Source organism: Simochromis diagramma, unplaced genomic scaffold (genome assembly GCF_900408965.1).
Source record: "Simochromis diagramma unplaced genomic scaffold, fSimDia1.1 OVJJ01000216.1, whole genome shotgun sequence".
Lineage (NCBI taxonomy): Eukaryota > Metazoa > Chordata > Actinopteri > Cichliformes > Cichlidae > Simochromis > Simochromis diagramma.
Window position 1 is genome coordinate 106472 of NW_024386883.1, and position 21848 is coordinate 128319.

The 21848-nt window shown below is 41.1% G+C and overlaps 1 protein-coding gene across 2 annotated transcripts; it reads right to left on the reverse strand.

The window, feature by feature from the left end:
• Positions 1–3353: 3353 nt before the first annotated feature.
• Positions 3354–19241, reverse strand: LOC120734124 (plastin-3-like). Of its 2 annotated transcripts, none has more exons than XM_040032699.1 (16): positions 19108–19241; positions 12576–12680; positions 12338–12489; positions 10447–10576; positions 10089–10221; positions 9036–9117; positions 8761–8926; positions 8527–8669; positions 7731–7826; positions 7380–7575; positions 6803–6881; positions 6580–6697; positions 6369–6499; positions 4867–4990; positions 4565–4689; positions 3354–4466 (listed from the first exon to the last, which is right to left on the reverse strand). In XM_040032699.1, exons 2-16 carry the CDS (start codon positions 12634–12636, stop codon positions 4334–4336), a joined length of 1869 nt encoding a protein of 622 aa, XP_039888633.1. In that variant the 5' UTR covers positions 12637–12680; positions 19108–19241; the 3' UTR covers positions 3354–4333. The 2 variants fall into 2 exon arrangements, with proteins under 2 accessions (XP_039888633.1, XP_039888634.1); XM_040032700.1 differs by lacking the exon at positions 19108–19241 and adding an exon at positions 15289–15644.
• Positions 19242–21848: the final 2607 nt, after the last annotated feature.

Sequence of the window (21848 nt, forward strand, 5' to 3'; positions counted from 1 at the left end):
TTCTCCATGGATTTTCGCAGCTGGCAGGTCCTTTGCATGATCTGATTAATGCATGGGGCAAGGAGGACAGTCCAGCTAAATATAAAAACTTGCTTGAAAGTGTGTGGACGCCATCTTGTCAAGAGTCATTTGAGCAGCTGAAAGAGAAGCTCACAAGTGCCCCCCTACTTGCTTATGCTGATTTCTCACTGCCATTTGTTGTTGAGACAGATGCCAGCAGTTTAGGACTGGGAGCAGTTCTTTATCAGGTGCAGGGTGGCAGGAAACGTGTTATAGCATACGCCAGCCGAAGGTTGAGAAATGTAGAGAGAAATGACAGAAATTATAGCAGCATGAAATTAGAGCTCCTTGCCCTTAAATGGGCTGTGTCTGAGAAGTTTAGGGGGTATCTCTTAGGCTTCAAATTCACAGTTGTGACAGATAACAACCCCCTCTGCCACCTGAACTCAGCAAAGCTGGGAGCCATCGAACAGCGCTGGGTTGCCCAGTTAGCACCATTTGACTTTGAGGTGCAGTATCGTCCTGGTCGGTGTAACACAGCAGCCGATACCCTCTCTAGACAGCCATTAGCAGGGGAGCCCCAGCCTGCAGGAGATGAGGAGTTTGATGGATGCATATCCATCTGTAACCTAGTCAGCAGAGGGACAACGCTAGGCCTGGACTTAGTAAGTGCAGGTGTAAAATGTTGTCAGGTGAGGCAGGCCCGGGTCACAGCAGTTGAGCAAGACACCCATTTTACTGATTCCCAAGGGAATACACCCACTCTGCCAGGGTATTCTAAGGAAGAGTTGCGACAGTTTCAGTGCTCTGACCCTACTATCAAGTCCTTTAGGCAGTTTTGGGACAAAAAGAAGAAACCCACACACCAGCAGAGGAAAGGTTTGGCTAAGTCTGTGATTTCTCTGCTCTGGCAGTGGTCACGTATCGTAGAGTTTGAGGGATTGTTGTATCGGGTCATTGAGGATGGACATTTGGGGAGGTGTCAGCAGCTCCTTTTGCCAGCTTGTTTAAAGGAAGCTGTATTGGGGAGTGTGCATGATCAGATGGGGCATCAGGGGGTGGAGCGGACCCAGAATCTGTTAAGACAGAGATGTTTTTGGGTTGGTATGTATGAAGAAGTGGACCAGTGGATTAAGAAATGCTACAGATGTGTGCTTACTAAGTTGCCACAGCCCAAGATTCATGCCCCTGTCAAGCCCTTTTTGGCCACTAGACCTCTTGAAGTGGTTGCAGTACATTTTAGCGTGTTGGAGCCAGCCTCAGATGGACGAGAAAATGTGTTGGTGGTTACAGATGTTTTCACCAAGTTCACACAAGCTTTCCCCACACGTGACCAGAAAGCTGATACAACTGCTAAGATTTTGCTCAGAGAGTGGTTCATGAGGTATGGTGTACCAGAGAGGTTACATTCTGATCAGGGCAGAAATTTTGAAAGTGATGTGATTCAGGAACTGTGCAAGTTATATGGGGTTAAAAAAAAAGCCGTACTACACCACATCATCCCCAAGGTAATGCACAATGTGAACGTTTCAATAGGACACTTCATGACCTATTGCGTACCCTCCCACCGGACAAGAAACGCTGTTGGCCTGAGTATTTGCCAGAGTTGGTCTATGCATACAATGTGACTCCCCATGCCACCACAGGTCACTCGCCGTATTACCTCATGTTTGGAGTGCACCCCCACCTTCCTGTAGATGCTTTACTAGGGCAGGAGCAGGTGCTTGATAAGAGACATGACTGGCTGGTTGTGCATCAGCAGCGCTTAAATGAAGCACATAACAGAGCAAGGCAGTACACGGAGCAGAAAGCAGCAGAAAGGCTTGAGCTGGACAAAACCCGGGTCTATTGCCCCCCCCCTGTTGAAGTAGGTCAGTTAGTTTATCTGCGACACTGGCCCCAAGGCAGGAACAAAATTCAAGACGCCTGGAGCCCTGTGGTTTATAGGGTTGTCGAAGTCCAGGGCAGCACACATGCGGTGGGTCCTGTGGAGGGTGGGCCAGTAAAACGGGTTCACAGAGCTAACCTTAGACCTTACATTGGCCCAATTCCTGCACCCAGGAAAAAGAAAAATAAGGAATCCCCTGTGGTAGTGGGTCCTATGACAGAAGAGAAAACAGGCTGTTCAGATTCAGATCCTGAGTATGTGTTGTTCGGAGAAACCTCATACCCAATTGCAGAGCAGGGGTCTGATGAAGACAGGGAAGCAGTTCAAAGCAGTGGCGTTTCAGAGTCTGTAAACACTGATGATGCTCGTGTTACTGCACCGTCTGCCTCTGAGCAGGTGTCCACACCAGAGACAGTTGCTACTGAAACCAACAGGGATATTGGGGTCATTACACCAACACCAGTGCCCCGTTGGAGTAAAAGAGCTAATGCTGGAGTGCATTCAAACCCTTACCATGTCCCTGTATCAGCATGTCATGCCATCACCTTGAGCCCTGAGGTACTGTCTCAGTTGTTGACTAATATGGGTACTGCCCTCTTTAAAGAAGCAGTGTATGAGTTGAGATATACCAATTGAGTCACCGGGGACGCTGACTCTTAAGCAGGGGAGAATGTAGCCAGGTGGAAGTTCGATATTATGGGACATGCCACTGGATGGCGCTGTTTCTTTTGGGGTACCCCTGAGAGCGCAAGGGATCATGGGGATCTACAGAGACATTCACGGCAGTGCTAGCTTGCATTGGTTTTATGTGGGTGTGCAATGCCTTTTTTTTTCGCTGCGTGATCTGTTTTGAATGCAAAGTGTGCAACAGTTAAGGCACCAGGAGTGGCTGCAACCAACTTCGCCGTTCATCTCAGAGGGATCTATATTCCGTTTTCTGCTGAATTAATGCACTGTATGTATTTGAGTTCACACTTGTATGATACTATCTCTGTGGGTAAGAGGGAAATGTACCTTGTTAACTGTTTAATCTTGGCTCTGTATCTTAGCAGGAGAAGCCACTACAGTTATTTTTGCACTGCTAAGTTTGTTTTATTTATGTATGGGTTTATATCAGACACAATGACGCTAGACGTCCTTGAGTTCCAGATGCTGATAAAGTTGGGGAAATAACCTGCAGTAGCAGTGGGTTACCAGTGCACAAAGCTGTTACTGGATAAGAACTGTCTGTAACAATTTTATTTCTTTATTTTTACAACCTTTTTTATTTTCTTCTGAGCACTTACTTTATCATTCAGATTAAAAGAACCCCAAAGATAATCTGTGTTCTGGGCTGGTTAATTTAGCCAGGCTACATAATGTTGTAAAGTGAAAACAAAATAGTAAATTTCATTTTTTTAAAGAAAGGTGGAAGAGCTTAAAAGATGAACTTGTGGTCAGAAATAACCACGATCAAACATAAGACTGGTTTTCCAAGGCATATTTATTGTTGCATGTAAAGCCCTTAGGAATAGACATGAACACGAGACCAAATACAATCTGGCCATTGTCATAGAGTATCATAAAGCTACCTGGAATGAAGTTGCAATTTATATTTGGTAACAGTGAATACAAAAGGAAAGGAAAAACTCAACGCATGAGTGCAAGTTGTCTTTGAGACAAGAAGGCACAGCAGAAGCCAGGAGAATCCAGTCAGCCTGCTCTTCATCCAACGTAACAGATACTTTAAAAAACAAAAACAAACAAAAACCCAAACAACTAAGACCAGAAACACCCAAAGAACAGCATTTACATCGCATAATGATCCCAATAAACAAACAAATGACGAGTACAAGAATACAGATAGCACATCACCATGGTCTTTACTATGATCAGACCTTATGGCTTCTGTATATGGATATGTAGACGTTTACGTTGCCAGTTAAGATGCCAGTTTAGGCCATGGTTTTACTTCATCAAGTGAGAGGAAATGGTTGTCTGATGCCTCTTCTCTTTTTATTCCCCCTCCCCCTTCCCAAACATTTACCAAGCATTTATTCATAACTATGGTATTTGGGAATGTGTTTTGCTTACTCAAGGCTATAATTTACTTATCGAGCTGAGTAAAAATATGTAAACAACCTTGCAGCTGCAAACAGGCACGCTCGCTTAAAAAACACAAAACAAAACAGCATTCTTACACGTTAAGAGTTCTGCATACTGAAACTGTAAAGATGATCAAAGTCTTTAGAAATTTTAGTTTTGCAGCCTCACTTTAAATAAGATGAAAGCACATTATTCTTCAGAAAACACCTCTATTAATCAGAAGATGCAGGGACACATGCAAATGTATGATTCTGACACACAAGAAAAAAAAAACAAAACATAATTCCTTCGAACGGGGCAGCTCTCTCAAAATGCTAATGGCCTGTGGGTATGAGTAATTGTCACAATGATTCCAGCTAGTTAGACTCGTTTCATCCCCCGACCCATCAAGCAGGCAAAGACAGTCATCACCATTTTGGGCTTGACCTCCACGAGGTCTTCTGGGAGAGCGTAGACGCGGGCTCCAATCTTCCTCGCCATGGAAATGGCATATCTAGAGAGGATACAGACATGGTAAGTTATATAAAAGCTGGTCACCCCTACTTACCAGTATATGGTCAAAAAGCTGCTTCTCTTTCTTTTTGTCCTTACTTGGCATTCTCCAGCTTGTCGTCTTCAGAGAGTCTGCCAGTTTTGATCAGATCATAGTCAATGCTGCCAGGCTGGATGGCGTCTATGAGTTCCAGTACTGCCAAACTGCTGCTGATCTCCTTGTCCTGATCGCCACATAACACACAGATTAGGGCTCCGACCCACACATGGAGCCGTCTCAGCAAAATGAGACCCCAACCCTCCCCAACCGAATCACATGACTACATCTTTTTACGCTGCTCAATGCTGATGAGGGCTGGTTTACATATGTAGAGATGTCTGATTCTCCAATGTCATTTTACCTTAAAACTTGAAATCTTGGCTGATTTTCCAGCCTCTGCCAATGTTTTGTTCACCCAGCGTACAATGATGTCATCATTTACTTTCTCTCCATCACCAAGGTCCTCCAGTACATTCAGCGTATATCTGAAAGAGTAGAGAGGCAGAATATTTATTACAGGACTGAACAGAGAACTCCAGTTTTTAACTAAAAGACCAAAGACAAAAACAGCAGGGAAGAATCTTTAACACTGGAATCAGCTATGGAAATGTAATCACAAATATGAGGAATGTACGTACACACACACACACACACACACACACACACACACACACGTGAGGCTGCCAACTACAACTACCAACTCTCCACAGTGGAAACAGTTTAAAGAAAATTAGAGTAAATAAAGAGAACTATCACAATGAATCTGAAAATGAAGTCTGTCAATTTCATACAAGATCATTAACTTTTACATTAAGCTACTTTGATTTGTCACTATTGATTCTGAAGTGCTTTTATACTATTTTTGTTATCATACATTCACTCTTACAAGGGTTGATGCCCATATTAAACATAAATGATGGCATTAGCTTGTATAACTTGTATGTAATCCCCTGTGAGCTAAACCTCAGGTTTCTTAATTGGTGTCTTTTAGACAATGTTTTGTGCTCTAGAGCTCAGAAGCCCAGGCCACCCATTGTTCAAACCTATGATTATGTGGGATAGCTGATCAGAAAGAAAAAAATAAAAGCGTTGGTTAGGCCAGGCCAGTCAGTGAACCCCTGGTAGCCTACAGTTGCTTGGGAAAAATGTGTATTCCTCGATTGGTTGCCGGCTGTTACCAGGTGAAGTCAGTCACAAAGAGTGCCTCTTTGTGATCTGCTTTGGGCACCTGCAGAGTGTTGTGGTTGCCAATAGTTTGCATGAAGACGCCACCTTATCTGCACACTGTAACTGACCAAGTTCATCAAGCAACCTCCAGCAAACACTGGCAACCGATTGTGGGATGAGCATTTTTCCTTAGTGATTAATGGCTACCATGGGGTCAAAGGCATAGTGATCAATTTCACAGTGACTTCCAGCAACCTCCAGAAACCACTCGCAGCCAGTTAAATACTCATTTTTCCCTGGCAACCAATTGTTCCCAAATGCTGTAAATGAGGATAAGAAGTCCCTTTAAAATATAATGATGCATAACTTTATTATTTAATGTACTACATATACTATGTGTACTACATATGACTTATAAAGGTTGCTGATGCCACTTAAGGCTTAAAAACCAAAGTTTGCAATCTGTGTTACTGTAGAATGTAAACAATTCAGAAAATTAGTTGTTTTATATTTTTTAAGTGTTTAAAAATAAGTCAGCTGGACACAGAAATGTGCTATGCATGCTCAGCACGCCAGGCTGTAAACCTTTTCCTTATCTTGTTGACTACAAGAAAAGCAGAAACGCAGAAACAAAAGGAAGGAGGAACTTCTACTTGATTCTATTCCTGAAATCACACGGTGTTGTACTTTTTGTACCTTCTCATCAACTGCCACACCAGTGCTAGAGTCAAGGTAGCATTGCCATCATTCAGGTCCTGCCCGCCGATGCCAACGAGGGAGAACTTGGCCGTTTTGCCCAGTTCCACTGCATAGTTACAATTCTCCAGCTGGGAAATATAAATTAAATAGTTGGAGAAAGCCAACATGTTTCTTCTTGAATCTAAAAGAATAAGGCCATTAGGTCTACCTTTTTCATGTTGGTTCCCAGTTTAGGGTATGGTGGCTTGTTGACCTTGTTGTTCCAGTCAACCGGCACTTTAATCTTATCATAGAGCTGAAGGATGACCAGGGCATCCTGTAGGTCTCTGTAAGAATAGTGAGCATTGTAATTAATAATAAACATTAAATAAGACAAAAAGAAGAAGCTAGTATCCCACTTTTTTGTTTCAGATGCCAGGAAGTTTACTTACCCATACAGATGATTCACATGTGGGTTCACTCCCAGGGAGTTCATCCAGTTTCGGAACGTCCTCTCTTCTCTCGTCTCACCTGGACAGTACAGGATTGTGAGTCTTAAGGGACTTAATGATGAATGTATGTAACTATACAAGTGAACAGTAAAGATTATTGTAAATACAAATGTACTGACTAACGTATCCAGTAGGTGCCAAAGCCAGGAGGGACTTGTTGTCATATTAAGACTTATCTCTATGCTACAGTACACCTCTTAGTTGTTGTTTGTTGGCTATAACTTACATGTTTATGTTTGTGTTAGGCAGATGCTCTGACTATCTGGAGAAATCTAAATACAACCATTTCGTCAGCTAGATTCTTTGAAGCAGATTTTTTTTAAATTAATTTTGGAGATTTCTCATGTTCATTTTCTGCTTTTCCATCAAAGATGGTTCCTGACTGCATCAAACTTTTTGTTTTACTCATTCACCCATAAATAATGTAACAGAGAAATACTACAGATCCCTGGGGCCTCTTGTATTTTCCAATTTAGCTTTCATTTGATTACCACCTGTGAACGTCTTGATAACCCACCTTCCAACAGTCCCCAGTCAATATCCTCATTCTCAGGTTTGGTCAGTGCTGGATATTTATTAAACAGATTGGCCACGAAAGCAAGGTTGAGTTTGGGGTTTCCACTGACAACGTCAGCTGGAGTGACAAACTGCCGACAGCCGAGTCTGTCAGCCTGCTGCAGCATGGCATCTGCCCTCTTCATGTCGTCTTTCTCCTGAACAACACACACACACACACACACACACACACACACACACACACACACACACACACACACACACACACACACACACGAGTCAGAGGCCCTGTACAGCTGCTGGCATGTGTTGGAGATGCTCAGCTGTGAGCGCTGACTGTCAGAGTGCTTACATTGATTCCTGCCATGTTGATGTCTATGCGTGGCTTATCCTCATCTGTGCCTTTTGGAGAGATTTGATTCAGAAGGTGGAAATAGGCTCTTGAATCCTAAATAAAGGAAAGCAAACAAACAAAGAAAATGTAGGTTCCTGCTATTGGACAAACAACAAAACCTACACTCATTTTATTTTATTAAAAGGCAGCTTCACTCTGAGAAAGGTGATGATAAACTTGATTTAGTTTGAGAACAACTTCAACAGGGACAAAAACTGAACTTTAGAAGTTTTTAAGAGGATCACATCGCTAAATGTTATAATAATGAGAATTAATCAGAAACAAAAAAACAAATGCAGAGCTTGAGAAAAATACATACACATACAGGTGCATAACTGTATACAAAATGCTGTACATCTGACGTAGTGGCACCTTTCACCTGAACTACCTTACTAAAATGCATGTTGCCACAGAAAGACTGTGTCTTTGTCTTAATCCCTACATACACAGCTAAGCCTGAGACACTACCCACTCATTCCTATTTTTGGAAAAGATAAGTGGATATTTGGGTAAGTTTGTACAAACACAAACATGTGCTACCTGTCCAGGTGGGCTGACAGACGCCTGTGTTGGTAGACGTAGTTATTACCGGAGTGAAAAACAAGTCAAAAATGGATTTAAAAAGCCCCGTGAAGAACCTTAAAAGCCACATTAAACCTGTAATATTATGTTCTAAAGTTTTGTTTAGTGTCCCTCTCTCTGCATCTACTATTTAGATGCACCACCTGGATTCAGTGCCAGTGAGTATACTCACTTTAATGTCAGAGCTGAAGTTGTTGATCTTCTTCTGTCCAGCATTTTCCAGGTGAAAGTTTGCCCAGCGTAACAGCAGTTCTTCTGGTGACAGCTTCATCAGGTCCTCGAGAGTTTCCCCATCCCTCAGCAATGCCGCCAGTGCTGTTCAGGAGCATTAATCATCACTTAAGCTGCTTGAAAACAGACTGGGGGAACAACAGGACTGAAGCGCATGTTATTTAATGCCCTGTACCTTCATTTCTGCTGAGCTCAATGTCAGCAAAGAGACCGATCTTGATGATCTGCCACAGCAGGCCCAACACCAGATGGGGCTTCCCTTCTCTCAGGTCTAAAGCACCGATGTTCACCACATGGCACCCGATGGCTGAAGCAGAGTTCAGGGCCAGGTTAAGATTCTCCTGTAAGGCACAAATTAACAGTTAACAAAACAACAACAACAACAACAACAAAAACATTTGCTAAAAAAATGTGAGGGGGAAAAAGCACCATAAGAAAAAACTGACTGACCTGTATTGTGAAAGGAGTCAACTTCTTCTTATTTATGGTCCTCTCATCAATCGTGTCGGGCACTGACAGGTTGATCATTTTGCTGTGCAAAGAGTAAAAAAACCCCAAAAACATTAACATGTCTGATGCATGTTGTTAAGGAGACAGAAATCCAAATGTTTATTGTCTCTAAAGCATCTGTGTTTGTGAATATTAAGCAACTTGGGCGTAAATATCTAACTTTTAGGGCATCATGGTTGGAAAGATTTGCATTCACAGTTTAAGTAAATTTGTGGCACTTTTTTCAACTTTAACATAAATTCAAACATGTGATGTTTAACTGATTCTTGCTTTTATATTGTAGCAACATAACCTTAGACAAACTAACAATATCCTTTTATGTTGCAACTTAATTAGTTGTATCAGAAATATGTTTAACGTGAAGGACTGTTACTTTATTACTTCAGAGCCATTGGTGTCAAAAACACTTAAGTAAAAGTAATCACATATTTTCTCAGTCTTATAAAATGAGCTTGAGTTAATGTAAAACTGATGTATGTTTAAACAGTTGTACAGTATCACAAAACAAATAATTCAGCATGTAATAAACAAAATCATAGCTTTTGTTTGCCAGGTCACAAAAATGCAAATGAAGGGTGTGAAAGGTGGATATTAATTTGAACTCCAACTCAGAAGCAAATGTGTGTGTGTGTGTTGTTTTTTTGTTTTTTTTTTAAAATATATGTTTTGGGATTTTGAGGCATTACAGGGATAAAGCAGCACTCCGAGGCCCAGTGGCTTCAAGCCCGGGCATGCTGCATTAGCCTCATGGTGATAGGGTCGCCTGCTCAACCCAGGGAGCCACACCAGCACCTCAAACAGATTTTTAAAAGTAGCCAATTCAAACAGTGAAGCATCATTTTGAGCTTTGACCAGTCCAGCTGCAATTCAGGCACAGACAACGCGATCTCTTTAGACCTCTATATGTTGATATAAAAACTCATATTTTTTTAATATGAGCAACCTTTAGAGCAGTGTTAGAGCTCAGTGAGGGACAGTAACAGGAGCACCCACCAGAGTACGATACCGTCTCCAACACACGTGAAGAGGGCGTTTGTGTTGGGATCCATGGGCAGAACATGTTGGCAGTCAGGGTCTTTTTCCAGAGCGGTGTTGATCCAGTTCACAAAGGCGTATCGCTCCTCCTCTATGAGGACAAACAGACACAGGTTAGTTAAAATCCAAACACCAACAAGGTAACGTGAGTGGGCTGCTTATATCACCTAATTTCACTAGGTCACATTGTCTAATATAGATTACTTCAGTGTTAAATGAAGCGCCTGCACCTGAACTGCAGAGGGTACAAAGTCAACAGCTCATGACAAACACTGGCAGCAAACAGTGCCAATGAGGTTGGGAATCTCTGACGTACCAGAGAACGAATGTTGTGTGCCTTCACTTGACAGTTCAGACGTCCCTCCAATAGCCAGGATGCCTTCCTTTCTGTTGATGGCCTTGCGGAAAGACTTTGATATCTGGCCGGCCTTCAGTTCATCAACAATCTAAAATAACAGCAAAGAATGGTTAGAAATGGCGAAGGCTGAAGGCTATGGCGTGTTTGTGTTGCATTTAAAGACACTGATTTGGGATTATGTCGTAGTAATCTCAAAAAAAAGTGGTGGAAATAATCCTAATTTACGAGAATTGGATTAGATAAGACACCATCATTTACAAGTACCTACAATGACTGACTCAGCATAACAGACCAATGAAAGACACTTCCTTTGAATTACATTTGATTAAACAGGTATGTGTCAAACTACTGTATGAGTATCCGAGCAAATTTACTAAAGATCACGTTCAGATCAGCTGCATGTTATTTATAATATGATTATTCCGGCAATTTCATTTGTAATTCAGCATTTTAATATTATTTTTTCTATTTTTTAAATCGGAAATCATTTGGAAGGGTTTGGATCATTTTTGAATTTTTTGAAGTTTTTTTCAATGGAATCAGCAGACTAATCAATGAATCGGAATCAGTGAAGCAAACAATCTTTATTAAGTCATACTTCTGTGCAAAAAGCCTCAACCATCTTCTCTCCTGTTACTGTGGTCTCCTGCGAGCCACCGTGGCAGCTCAGGTTGCTCGGCAGACACAGGAGATCTGCTGGAATTTCTCCTCAGTGGCACGAAAACATAACCCAACCTGCTGGCTACAGGGCTAAGAAGATATGGTGAGTATCTAGGCTAGTAGCTGAGGTTTTGACGGCATCAACGAGCTTTAAAGGTCCAGGATGGCCTCGGGTTGATGAGATTATGACAGAAACAGCTACAGCACTTATCCTCCAAATTAAACACCCACATATTTAAACGTCATTTAACAATAATAATGGGAGCAATATGTGGTGACAGTTCTTGATATGCAGCGCATCTTATCAGTAAATCGCAACATGGGAGAGAATTGAAACCAAGCTGGTTTGACAATATGTATTCAGTAGGAATTTTTTTGATGCTTCCTGCAGCCGGAGTTATCAGAGCTTCATCAGTGGCCTCGCCTCCACAGCTGTCGGTGTGACCACAATGAGCTGCTGGGCAAACTAGCACAGCACTCTTTACATGCAGAAGGCCACAGGATGCTAGCTTGCACTTCCTATCCAGTGTAGGTGAAAGAAGCAACCGCAACAACACAATAGCAGCCTTGTGGAGGTTATTAATACTTTCAGCCACTTCTGCTCATTTTGATTCATCTTTCTTGCATAATGGCACATGTATGTCTATACATGTCATTATTATCTGTACATGGACCATGCTGGATTGCAGATCCCAGCTTTGCAGTGCCATAAAAAAATACCTAATCAATCAGACTTGTGCCAGACAAGATGTTGGGAAGGCTCAATTGTAAAAAAATGTGATAGCCAAGGAGCAACAGGGCCTCTTCTGTGAGTTCATATCCAAAGAAAAAGTGAAAACATCTTTTTGTACTTATTGTACAAATTCCCTCGTATACATCACACTACATCAGTGTCTTTGAACTGCCTTTTTATATGTTGATGTTTCTAATGTCTAATTCAATAAAAATTTTAATTATTAAATAAATAAATACATACATAATTAGTCAGTAGATGTTTGGACCAAGGGTGATAACATTTTGGGGTGCTGTTTGTGATCCCAAGTTCTGACTGATAAAGAATACAGACTGTACAAGAAGCTGCTACTGTGAAGGATTAATCATTTCTTCAGTTTATCACTTTCACATTCCTGCAGTATGCTTGTACGCATTTGTGGCATGTGGATGCTTTTCGGCTCTGCTTAGAACGTACCGAGGTAAACTCGTTAAAGTTTAGCTTTTCATCATTGTCTGTATCGAGCTTCTGGATGAGCTCTCGAAGCCTGAATCCTGGCAGCGGATGGCCGATGTCTTTAAGAAGATCACCAAGCTCTTGTTTAGAGATATTCCCATCTCCGTTCTTATCTATAAGAACACAGAAAGAATCATCAGATATGGTTAAACCAGCAGTAACAATGAGGGCAATAAAAAGAAACATGACTTTTACTTACCGTAACTTTCAAATATCTGTCTTATCTCCTCCCTTTCTTCTTGTGTAAGCTTTGCAGACATTTTTCTGAGATTGACCTGAGCTGGTCAGTCAAAGAAAGGTGTGACTGTGAAGAGAGCAGAGTCACAACATCTTAAAAATAGTTTGGGAGGAAAACAGCATCTTTATCACTCCTGCAAACTCACCCACACTGCTGTCACTTTCTATGCATTCAACCAGCAAAGGGAGTGGCATCGACACGCAGCAGATAAGTGAACCTTTTATTTTCTGTCAGGCCTAAAATAGCTTCATTTACCTATCGCTTTTCCTTTTCCTTAATCAAAGTCACGTCCTGTTCGTTTTATTGTATAGCAGCAAGCCCATTTTCCAATGAAACTACTAGATGAGTCAAGATGTCATCAGCCTTTGGTTGACTAAATGATTACTCTTCAGTTAGTATACTATACTATACAGTAAATCTTGTAAAATATAGATTTTTGTAACTACAATGTTTTATTTTTATTGTGTGCCTATACTACAAATCAAATTGACAAAGCAAGTTAAATCTTTTTACTGACGGCTGCAATTAAAAAGTGGTTAAGACTGTGCATGCAGTTTGAAATGGACTCAAAAGACTCAAGCAGTTGGAAAGACTCAAAAGCCAGGGATCTCTAGACAAACATGCAAATGTGAAACATTTGTGGGGCGTTATCACCAAAATGCATCTGAAATTAAATGGATTGACCTACAAACAATCAACAAAATGTGCAATCTGGGATTCCAGTGCCAATCACTACATGACTTAAGCACCTGTGATGAGCTTTGCACACATCATGGACAATCACACATAGCAGTGACCATGACAGGGACAGTTGACCTTTAGCTTAGTACCTGCTACAGTGCACACATGAGTCAAAACACACAAAGAGCTGTTTGTAGTAAAGTGAAAACAAGAGGGCGAACTGTCCTGTGTCTGCTTTTCTCCTATTTATTTATTCATTTTTAATCTCTTCCTCTTTGCGGTGAACTCTATCGTTCCCATTCCTGTTCAAGGTGACTTTTCAACCAATCAACATTTGATTAACAGATAGCACAGTGGCTGTCAAGCTACACACAGTTTGCTTTTTTAGTATGTTTCTATGACCTCCACATTGGCTTAATCCCTGCAATCTCCTCTTTCTGTGTAGCTAAACAGCTACACAAGGCATTTAAATTGTGTAGCTAACTTTAAGGAAGACCATAAAGTCTCTTGGGTCTATGGCAAGGGTGGGGAATTTCTGGCCTCGAGGGCCGGTGTCCTGCAGGTTTTAGATTGCACTTTGGGTCAACACACCTGAATCACATGATTAGTTCATTACCAGGACTCTGGACATGTTGAGGAGCTAATTTAGCCATTTAAATCAGCTGTGTTGGTTCAAGGACACATCTAAAACCTGCAGGAACACCAGCCCTCGAGGCCTGGAGTTGCCCACCCCTGGTCTATGTTCTGTGGTAGGTCATCAGATATCCCATTCAAATTTACTAATAATTATAAATATGAATTATTGTTAGGGGAAAGCTGGTGGTTCTAACCACCTATTTCTGTTTACCTGCATGCACCCAAATCCCATTCAATAGCACTGGTCAATATTATTTGGGCAAAGAGTGGAACTTGGAACATGAACACCAAACGCTTAACCCTTGTCTACAGTTCCTGCATATTCAAACCCATGGCTGTTTCATAGAGATAAAAAAAAGACAGCACTGAGTGACAGATCAGTGCAAAGAGACTGCAGTGTGCTGATAGGTTAGCTCAAACCCATTGAATATTAGATCAACGTTGGCGAGTGGCACGCCATGGGCAAGACCAGATGGAAATCTGTTTAAACAGCCAGAGCAAATGAAACATGACCCGTCAGGTTCGTCTGGTTCAAAGGTTAACTACTCAAGTCACGGATCGACCACGAGTCAGTGAGAATCTGTCTCGAGAGCTACTTTGCTTGACAAAAACCACTGCTTCCCATTCTCCTCCGAGGCAAAGGAACTATTGAGAAAAAAAGGCACTGAAAATAAGGAATTTCTGTCAGCACCCCCTTCCTGTTCAGTAGCTGCAAAGGAATGCAGGAGGCCTGGACTGAGTGAGCTCCACTTACAGAGAGGTGAGCTCCCTCGCTCTCCAAGGCTAAACTGGTATGATGGCATTCCTCTCCAACACGAGGGTTGAGGAAACAAAAAGCGATTAACAAAAAAGAGCAAAGATTTTTCCAGATAGAAACGTGTTCCCTTTTTCTTGCCAGACTTAAAGCTACAGATGTGCGATCGTCACATTCGTCAGAAATCCTGGGCAACGCCTGGTTTCCCCAACAAAACATATAAAAATAACAGAACGAATAGTGGAATTTGTGCCTGAACGTCTCTGAGTGAACTGAGCCATCTATTATCTTTCTACCCTCAGCAGCATCCCAGACAGCTGAGCAGACAGTGAACCAAAGTTTGCATCTGCTTTAATGAACTATTAATAGTCACGAAAGGTGACTCATCAGTAGCCACAAGGCATCAGAGACGTGATGCAGTTCCCATAAAGCTATAAATATAAGACAAAGTGACAAATTAAAAACACACGGCCCTGCAAAAACAAAGACTTGCCCAAAAAAGTCCTTCAGACAAAATTACATAATTTCGAAAACTAGGTGACGGTAAGGGATTTGTCACTTTAATGAGCCACATCAAAGCACAAATCATTTTAAAAGACTTACCATAAATCAGAGAGAAGAGTGTGTTTTCCTTCAACAAAGCAACCCCAAATCAGGCCAAGCACAAACTCCCCACTCAACTATTAGGAAAATGCCAATTCCAGCACTGCTATATTTAACTTTTCTCCAAAAAGGATGTGAAATGTGGCCGGTTGAGTTGGGCCTGCTGCAAGAAGGGCCCACAAACATTACCTCACTCGCTCACTTGTCACACCCTCAACAGGAGGCGGAGTGACAACAGAAGACGGGCACAAGTACGTGGAGCAAGGGCACAGATGGCAATGGACAAATGTGAGATGCACGGAAGAATAGAGCGTTTGTAATCACCGTAGCAAAGCTGTGGCCATAAATCTTGTGTTACACTAGAGAGTAGAGTTCAGAGCGGCTGGTTTCCAAAGACAGTTGTTTTCTTTGACAGCTGTACATGTGTTTGCGTGTGTGTGTGTGTGTGTTGTAAAAATCCTGTGCTTTAACATTGAAAACAACATCAACCTCCTAAATGGATGTCTGCCTAAAAGCACATCAATACCTCTGATAGAGCACATTATTAAGAGGTCAGTCTTTGGCTATAGTACAAAGAGGATGACTCAGGAGTGCCATAGCTATATACTTTTCACTAATTAAAACAAACAAACAAACAAACAACCAAGCAAAAACAGAAAAATATTGTAAATATCCTAAAATACAAGATTTGGTAGCTCCAGCTGAAATTAAGCTGGACTGAAACAAATGCTCATCTGTATAGATGTGCAGTCATCCTAGTCATGTGATACCCAGCAGCAGCAAAACAAGCATAACTGGACTTGTTTTGTAGGCTTTAAGACGTCTAACCCCCCTCCGTTCAAGAAGCTCTCTCGGTTCCTAGCTCATTTTACAACTGGATATCACAAATACGCACAAACACAAACGCACACACACACACACACACACTTCTTTACCAGCAGCGGCTTTAATTGTTGAGCCAAAAACAGCACATTGACGCCATTTACAATCGCCTTTGATGAATCTTTCACTCAATTTAAAGCCGAGGGCTGCTCCCAGATGGCTGAATTAAATGTGCAGAGCTGAGGCGACACACCCCGCCCCGCCAGTGTTTCATCCACAGTTACGTGGGAAATGTGAGGCACACAAATAGATTGGGCACCCTTCCCAAATGTGGTTAAGTTCAATAAGCACACACCCAACACGGTCTGCAAGAACATGGGACGTTTTTTTTTTTGTTTGGTTTTTTTTTTTTTTACACTCACAATCTTGTGCAGATGTGAAAATGACTCATGAGCAGAAAGCCAGTCTGTAGGGCCAGCCCTTTATTTCCTGTTCAGGCTGTTGGGATAAGATCAGCAGGGCAGTACTGACAGGTAAGGAGGGAGGTGATGACAACAAATTGTTTGCGGAGTTTACTCTACTTTGACATCATGTACAGCTGCGAGTGTAACACCCTGGGCTGGGTTAAAGTGATATTATAAAAGCCTTAAAAGCCAGGCCATGTGGTGAATCATCATGGAAACATTCAAATGAAATGACAGCAACCACCTAGCCTTTACAATCTGCTCTCTATAGCCTACCACTGTTGGCCAAATGAAAGCATGTAGCTTTACTAAATGATGAAGGAAGTCTAAAAGGGGCTAGTACGGGAGTCCATACAGACAGAGGTGCTGCTGAATCAGCTGGGTTAGCTTGTTACTCCTACAGGTAAGCAGCCACACCTACACCTATGCTATTACTCAACAAAAACCTTGCATACCATTATTCTTTATAGGCATGGCACACTCACAGTACTACAAAAGGCACAGCAACCGTAAAAAATACCACTGACATTGTATCCGATTGCTTCAAAAACCACGTTAATAAGCTGGGGCCTTTAAAAAAATGGAAAACATTAGTGACTCATTGCATTAATATTCTCTGGTGCATTTGATGTGTAGTATTAATTAAAGTTGGCACATGATTTATTTAAAATGACTTGGCATTCTAGCATAGCAATGCATTGTTTTAATGTTCAGAAACATCCATCAGCACTGCGCAATTTAAAAAAAAAAAAAAAAAAAAAAAAAAAGGAGTTTCTGAATAAAGAAAGAAGTGCAACTACAGAGTAACCTGATCACTTTTACTGACTTGCAGAACAAGTGACCGTTCCCATAGATCCTGATGGTGGAAAAAAGTGGGAAAACCTGTTCACTCGCACAGGTGTGAGCCCGGCTGGAAGCACAAGGTTTTTTAAAAATACACCACCCATCCACAGTCTCCAAGGTCTGGTTGGAGAGACAGCAGCGTGCACATGTAATGTCTGTGCTTTTAAATAACACATACAGTAGGCGCTCTTATACTTCCACAGCATGAGCAAGGGAAAATTACACTTTACCTCAGCTATTTTGTGGAGCATAGTCTACATACCAGCACATTCATGGGCAATCTAACCACGCCAGTCAGGTTACAGTTAAAATGTCATCCAGCATTTTTCTTTCCCCACAAAGGAAATGCAATCATCACATTCACTAGCGCTGACACTACGAGAACAGCTAACAATGTATTAATCCTGTTTATGAATTAAACACCTCTTGTCTCCTGCATCCTCGTATCCTGCCATACAAGTGAAACAAGATTTTAGAGAAGGCCAGACCCTGTATTCACAACACGCTTTATGTTCAAAGTCACAACATTTATGAAGTTAAAATACGGGCTTCTCTGACATTATCAGCCGACCTTGCTGATCAGCCGTGTCCTAAGAACGATCCAGGATTGGAATCCCAGATGTAAGTGAGCGCTGCAGCTCCAGATGGGCTCCAGGAAAAATCTGGTAAATCGCTCTAGGCAGTAAACAAGTTTACATAGACCACTGTTCAACACACACAGACACAGACAAAAAGTCACTTTGTGCATAAGCAAGCTGCCTTATTTTGGTGCGGAAACATTTGTCAGGCTTACCAGCACAGACCACATGAGAACAATGCTTTTTCCAAGGATCAGCTACGCTAACTCTTGCACATTGAGTGCAAAGGCGTCATAGACGTTTACAGTTCATTGGCAAAAAGTGGGAGACTCAGACCTTTGCAGAAAATAACCCACAAACACACGCACGCACGCACACACACACACACACACACACACACACACACACACACAGAGGAGAAACACTCAGCAAAGTAAAGAACATTGAGCAGAGAGATGTGTTACACAAGATTTATTTACAGACTGTGATATTGTGTTCTGGTATGTGGTTTTTATATGCTAACTTGGTGGAGCGGGAAGATTAAAAAGAATTACTTAAAAGAAATAGTGCAGGCTCCACCTATACTTCCTCCGGTGAGAGGCGGCGTGATGAAGGAACAAACCTGCTTCTGTCTAACTTGACTTTTCCTGTAGGATTTTACATATTCAAAAATTTCTAAACAGCCCGCATCTACAAAAATAAAAAATAACTAGAAATGTGAACCTCGTGTATAAATGTGATACATAGTTACACAATGAAACTAGTATATGTATACTACGTCTTTGAGCAGTAGTTACTTTTTCCAAAAGTTATGTGGTCATAACTAAGGAGTGAAAGAGTGCAATATTTCAACATTTTCAGACTCGTTCAGCTCCGAGAGGATGAACGAGCTACATTCAAGGTGTAGCTAGAGCTAGCCGGCTAGCGACAGACATGTAAGTTTCATAGGCAGGAAACTACCCCTGCTTACTCCAGCAAACCCATCCCTACAAACAGAGGATAACAGGGAGGAAAGCTTGGGACAAAGGATGTTGTTTTGATAAGCAAAACTGATATAAACTCTATCTATAAGTAGGTGCTGGTCTAGAACTTGTCAGGAAATTGGTACTTACTGTTAGTGCGCCTTAAATTCCAGACACTGTCCAGTTTGCAGTCCTACCTCCTCCACGTAGAGACAAAAGTAGACGGCAGGAATGCTCGCCCGCCCTTCGTGACGTCACCAAAAAGGCGGTGCGGCTATGGAGGGTTATCCATGCCAAAAATGTAAACTGAAATAAAATACATCAGTGAAAAGTCTTTTTGTATTAAACATTTTTTTTACTTAATTTGATTTATTAGAACAATTATAGAAATAATAAATCAATTACATTCTTTATAGGCATGTCATATCTCAAGTGCACAAATATATGTATATATTCAGCAATATTTTCAGTTGAAAATGTAGTATTTTTAAATTCTCATAAAATGTTTTCAAAGTATACCTAACTATGTTTTCCCTTTATATTTAAATTGTGGGGAGTTTTTCTTGTATTTTGATTTACCTACACTTTCTTAGGAGCTTGGAAAGAAAAGCATCTGTACTCACCTCTCATCTGAGAATCTTCTTCAGTTCTAAGAGCAAATGGTGGAGAGTACCAGATTTTCTTTCACCCCCTCCCAGACTCCTTATCGCCTACTCACATCTTAGGTTATTTGATTGCAGTAAGTCACACGATAGGGTTGGGCAAGGTCTCACAATGGGTTCACCTGAAACCTCGGTTGATAGTGACCCACACCTGTTTTCACACCTTGGCTCGTGTGATTAGGCAGATGATCAATAGTGGGTCAACAACACTCTTAAGGGACACTCCTAATAGGACTTAAAAACTCTACAGTTATTATACAACACTGATTAATTTACAAGCTGAATCCATAATTCATAGAAGACAAATAATGGGATAAAACTGTTGACCTTATAATTAAAAAAACATTTGGTCTGCTGTCTAAACCACTGCCACCAGCGTGGTTTTCCAAGTCATTGTTGCTCTTTAAGGTGAGGTTTTCACAATGAATACAAAGCAACATTATATGACAGGTGAAAACCTTCAGTTGTGCTGCACATTTAACTATTTTCCCCTTGGACCTAGGGGTAAACCTTATTTCTCTTTTCTGAATTGAGGATCAGAAGTTAGAGATCTCATTCTCTTCCTGCATAGATTACAAGGGATAACCTTCAAAAAAGCCTGTTCTGATGGTCTTTAAACTAAACCTTTATTGATAAATGCTGAGGTATCAAAACTCATCATTTGGAGGTTGTCAAATGTAATCTTTAAGATAACAGTGAAAACAGATTTAACAATGGCTGATTTTTTTTCAGAAAAATAACAAGTAATATGAAATTTAAATATCTTCCATGCTTTATTTTGCCTATTGTCTTCAGGTGGAAGGGAATGATGTGAGTGGCTCAGAAGCAGATGTGATCTGTAACTTGAAAAGTATGTGGGACAGACAGTGTTATAAAATGGGACTGTGTGGGCACTAGGCATTTTACTGGTATTTTACAGACTACATAGACTACTCAGAATACTAACAGGGAAGATAACATGTAATTTATGTGTTAAATAACAAGAAAGACATGTTGTTGAAGCAAACAAGTACATAAAAACCAGAAGGTTCACACAAAGTTTACAGCTCTGGAATCCCATCATGTTTTTTAAAAGACATTTACAGCTGCGTTAAAAAATATAAGGCATGCTTTCAGAAACTTTCAGCAAAGTCATAAATTAAGTTACTCCTTTCATAAAGTTTGGAGTACAGAAAAATGACCTTCAGGGTTAGTGCTGTTGTTGTCCCTTAAAACATATTATCATATATATGATCTGGCTTTGATGTCTATTATAGAGTTGTCCAACAAATGACTAACAGAAATTGCGGGAACTATTGAACTATTTTCAGGAAAGTAAAATTAAAACATACAATTGTTCTAACTTAAAGCTAAAATACATTCTTTGGCATTTTTGTGTGTGTAAGATAAGATAAGATAAGATAAAACTTTATTAATCCCTCGGGTGGGTTCCTCTGGGAAATTCGGTTTCCAAAAGCACAGCACCGACAGAAGTTACAGTTACAGAATATTATATATATATACACACACACACACACACACACACACACACACACACACACACACACACATATAAATACAGAGACATATATAAATAAAATATACGAAGGGGATAAATAGAATAAATAGGAATAAAAATAAAAATACAAGTGAATTGCACATTTCAAGTATGGAGTCTATTGCACCATTGACTATTAACAAAAGTATTGCACAAAAGGTATTGCACAGTGAGGTGAAGAGGCACTACAGCTTAGTTGTTCCCCCCTCCTTTGTCCACCTGTCTCCCCTCCCTCTCCCCTCCAGAGAGGAGTTAAACAGTTTGATGGCGTGTGGGACAAAGGAGTTTTTAAGTCTGTTAGTTCTTGTCTTGGGGAGAAGCAACCTGTCACTGAACAGACTCTTCTGGTTGTTAATGGCCGTGTGCAGAGGATGCCCAGCATTGATCATAATGTCCAGCAGTTTTTTTAGTGTCCTTTTCTCTGCCACTGTCACCAGAGTGTCCAGCTTCATGGCGACCACAGAGCCCGCCTTCCTGATCAGTTTCTCCAGTGTGCGTGTGTGTGTGTGTGTGTGTCTGTCTGTCTGTCTATCTGTCTGTCAGCCACAGACAGACAGATAGACAGACAGACTACTCCCTATGGGAAGATTTAATAACTTTTTGTTAGAAAACTGAAAAACATGAGCTGGAGAGTAATTTAAAAATGGTTGAAAATGAGCATTACTCACTCAAATTCACCTAAATCCTTCCAT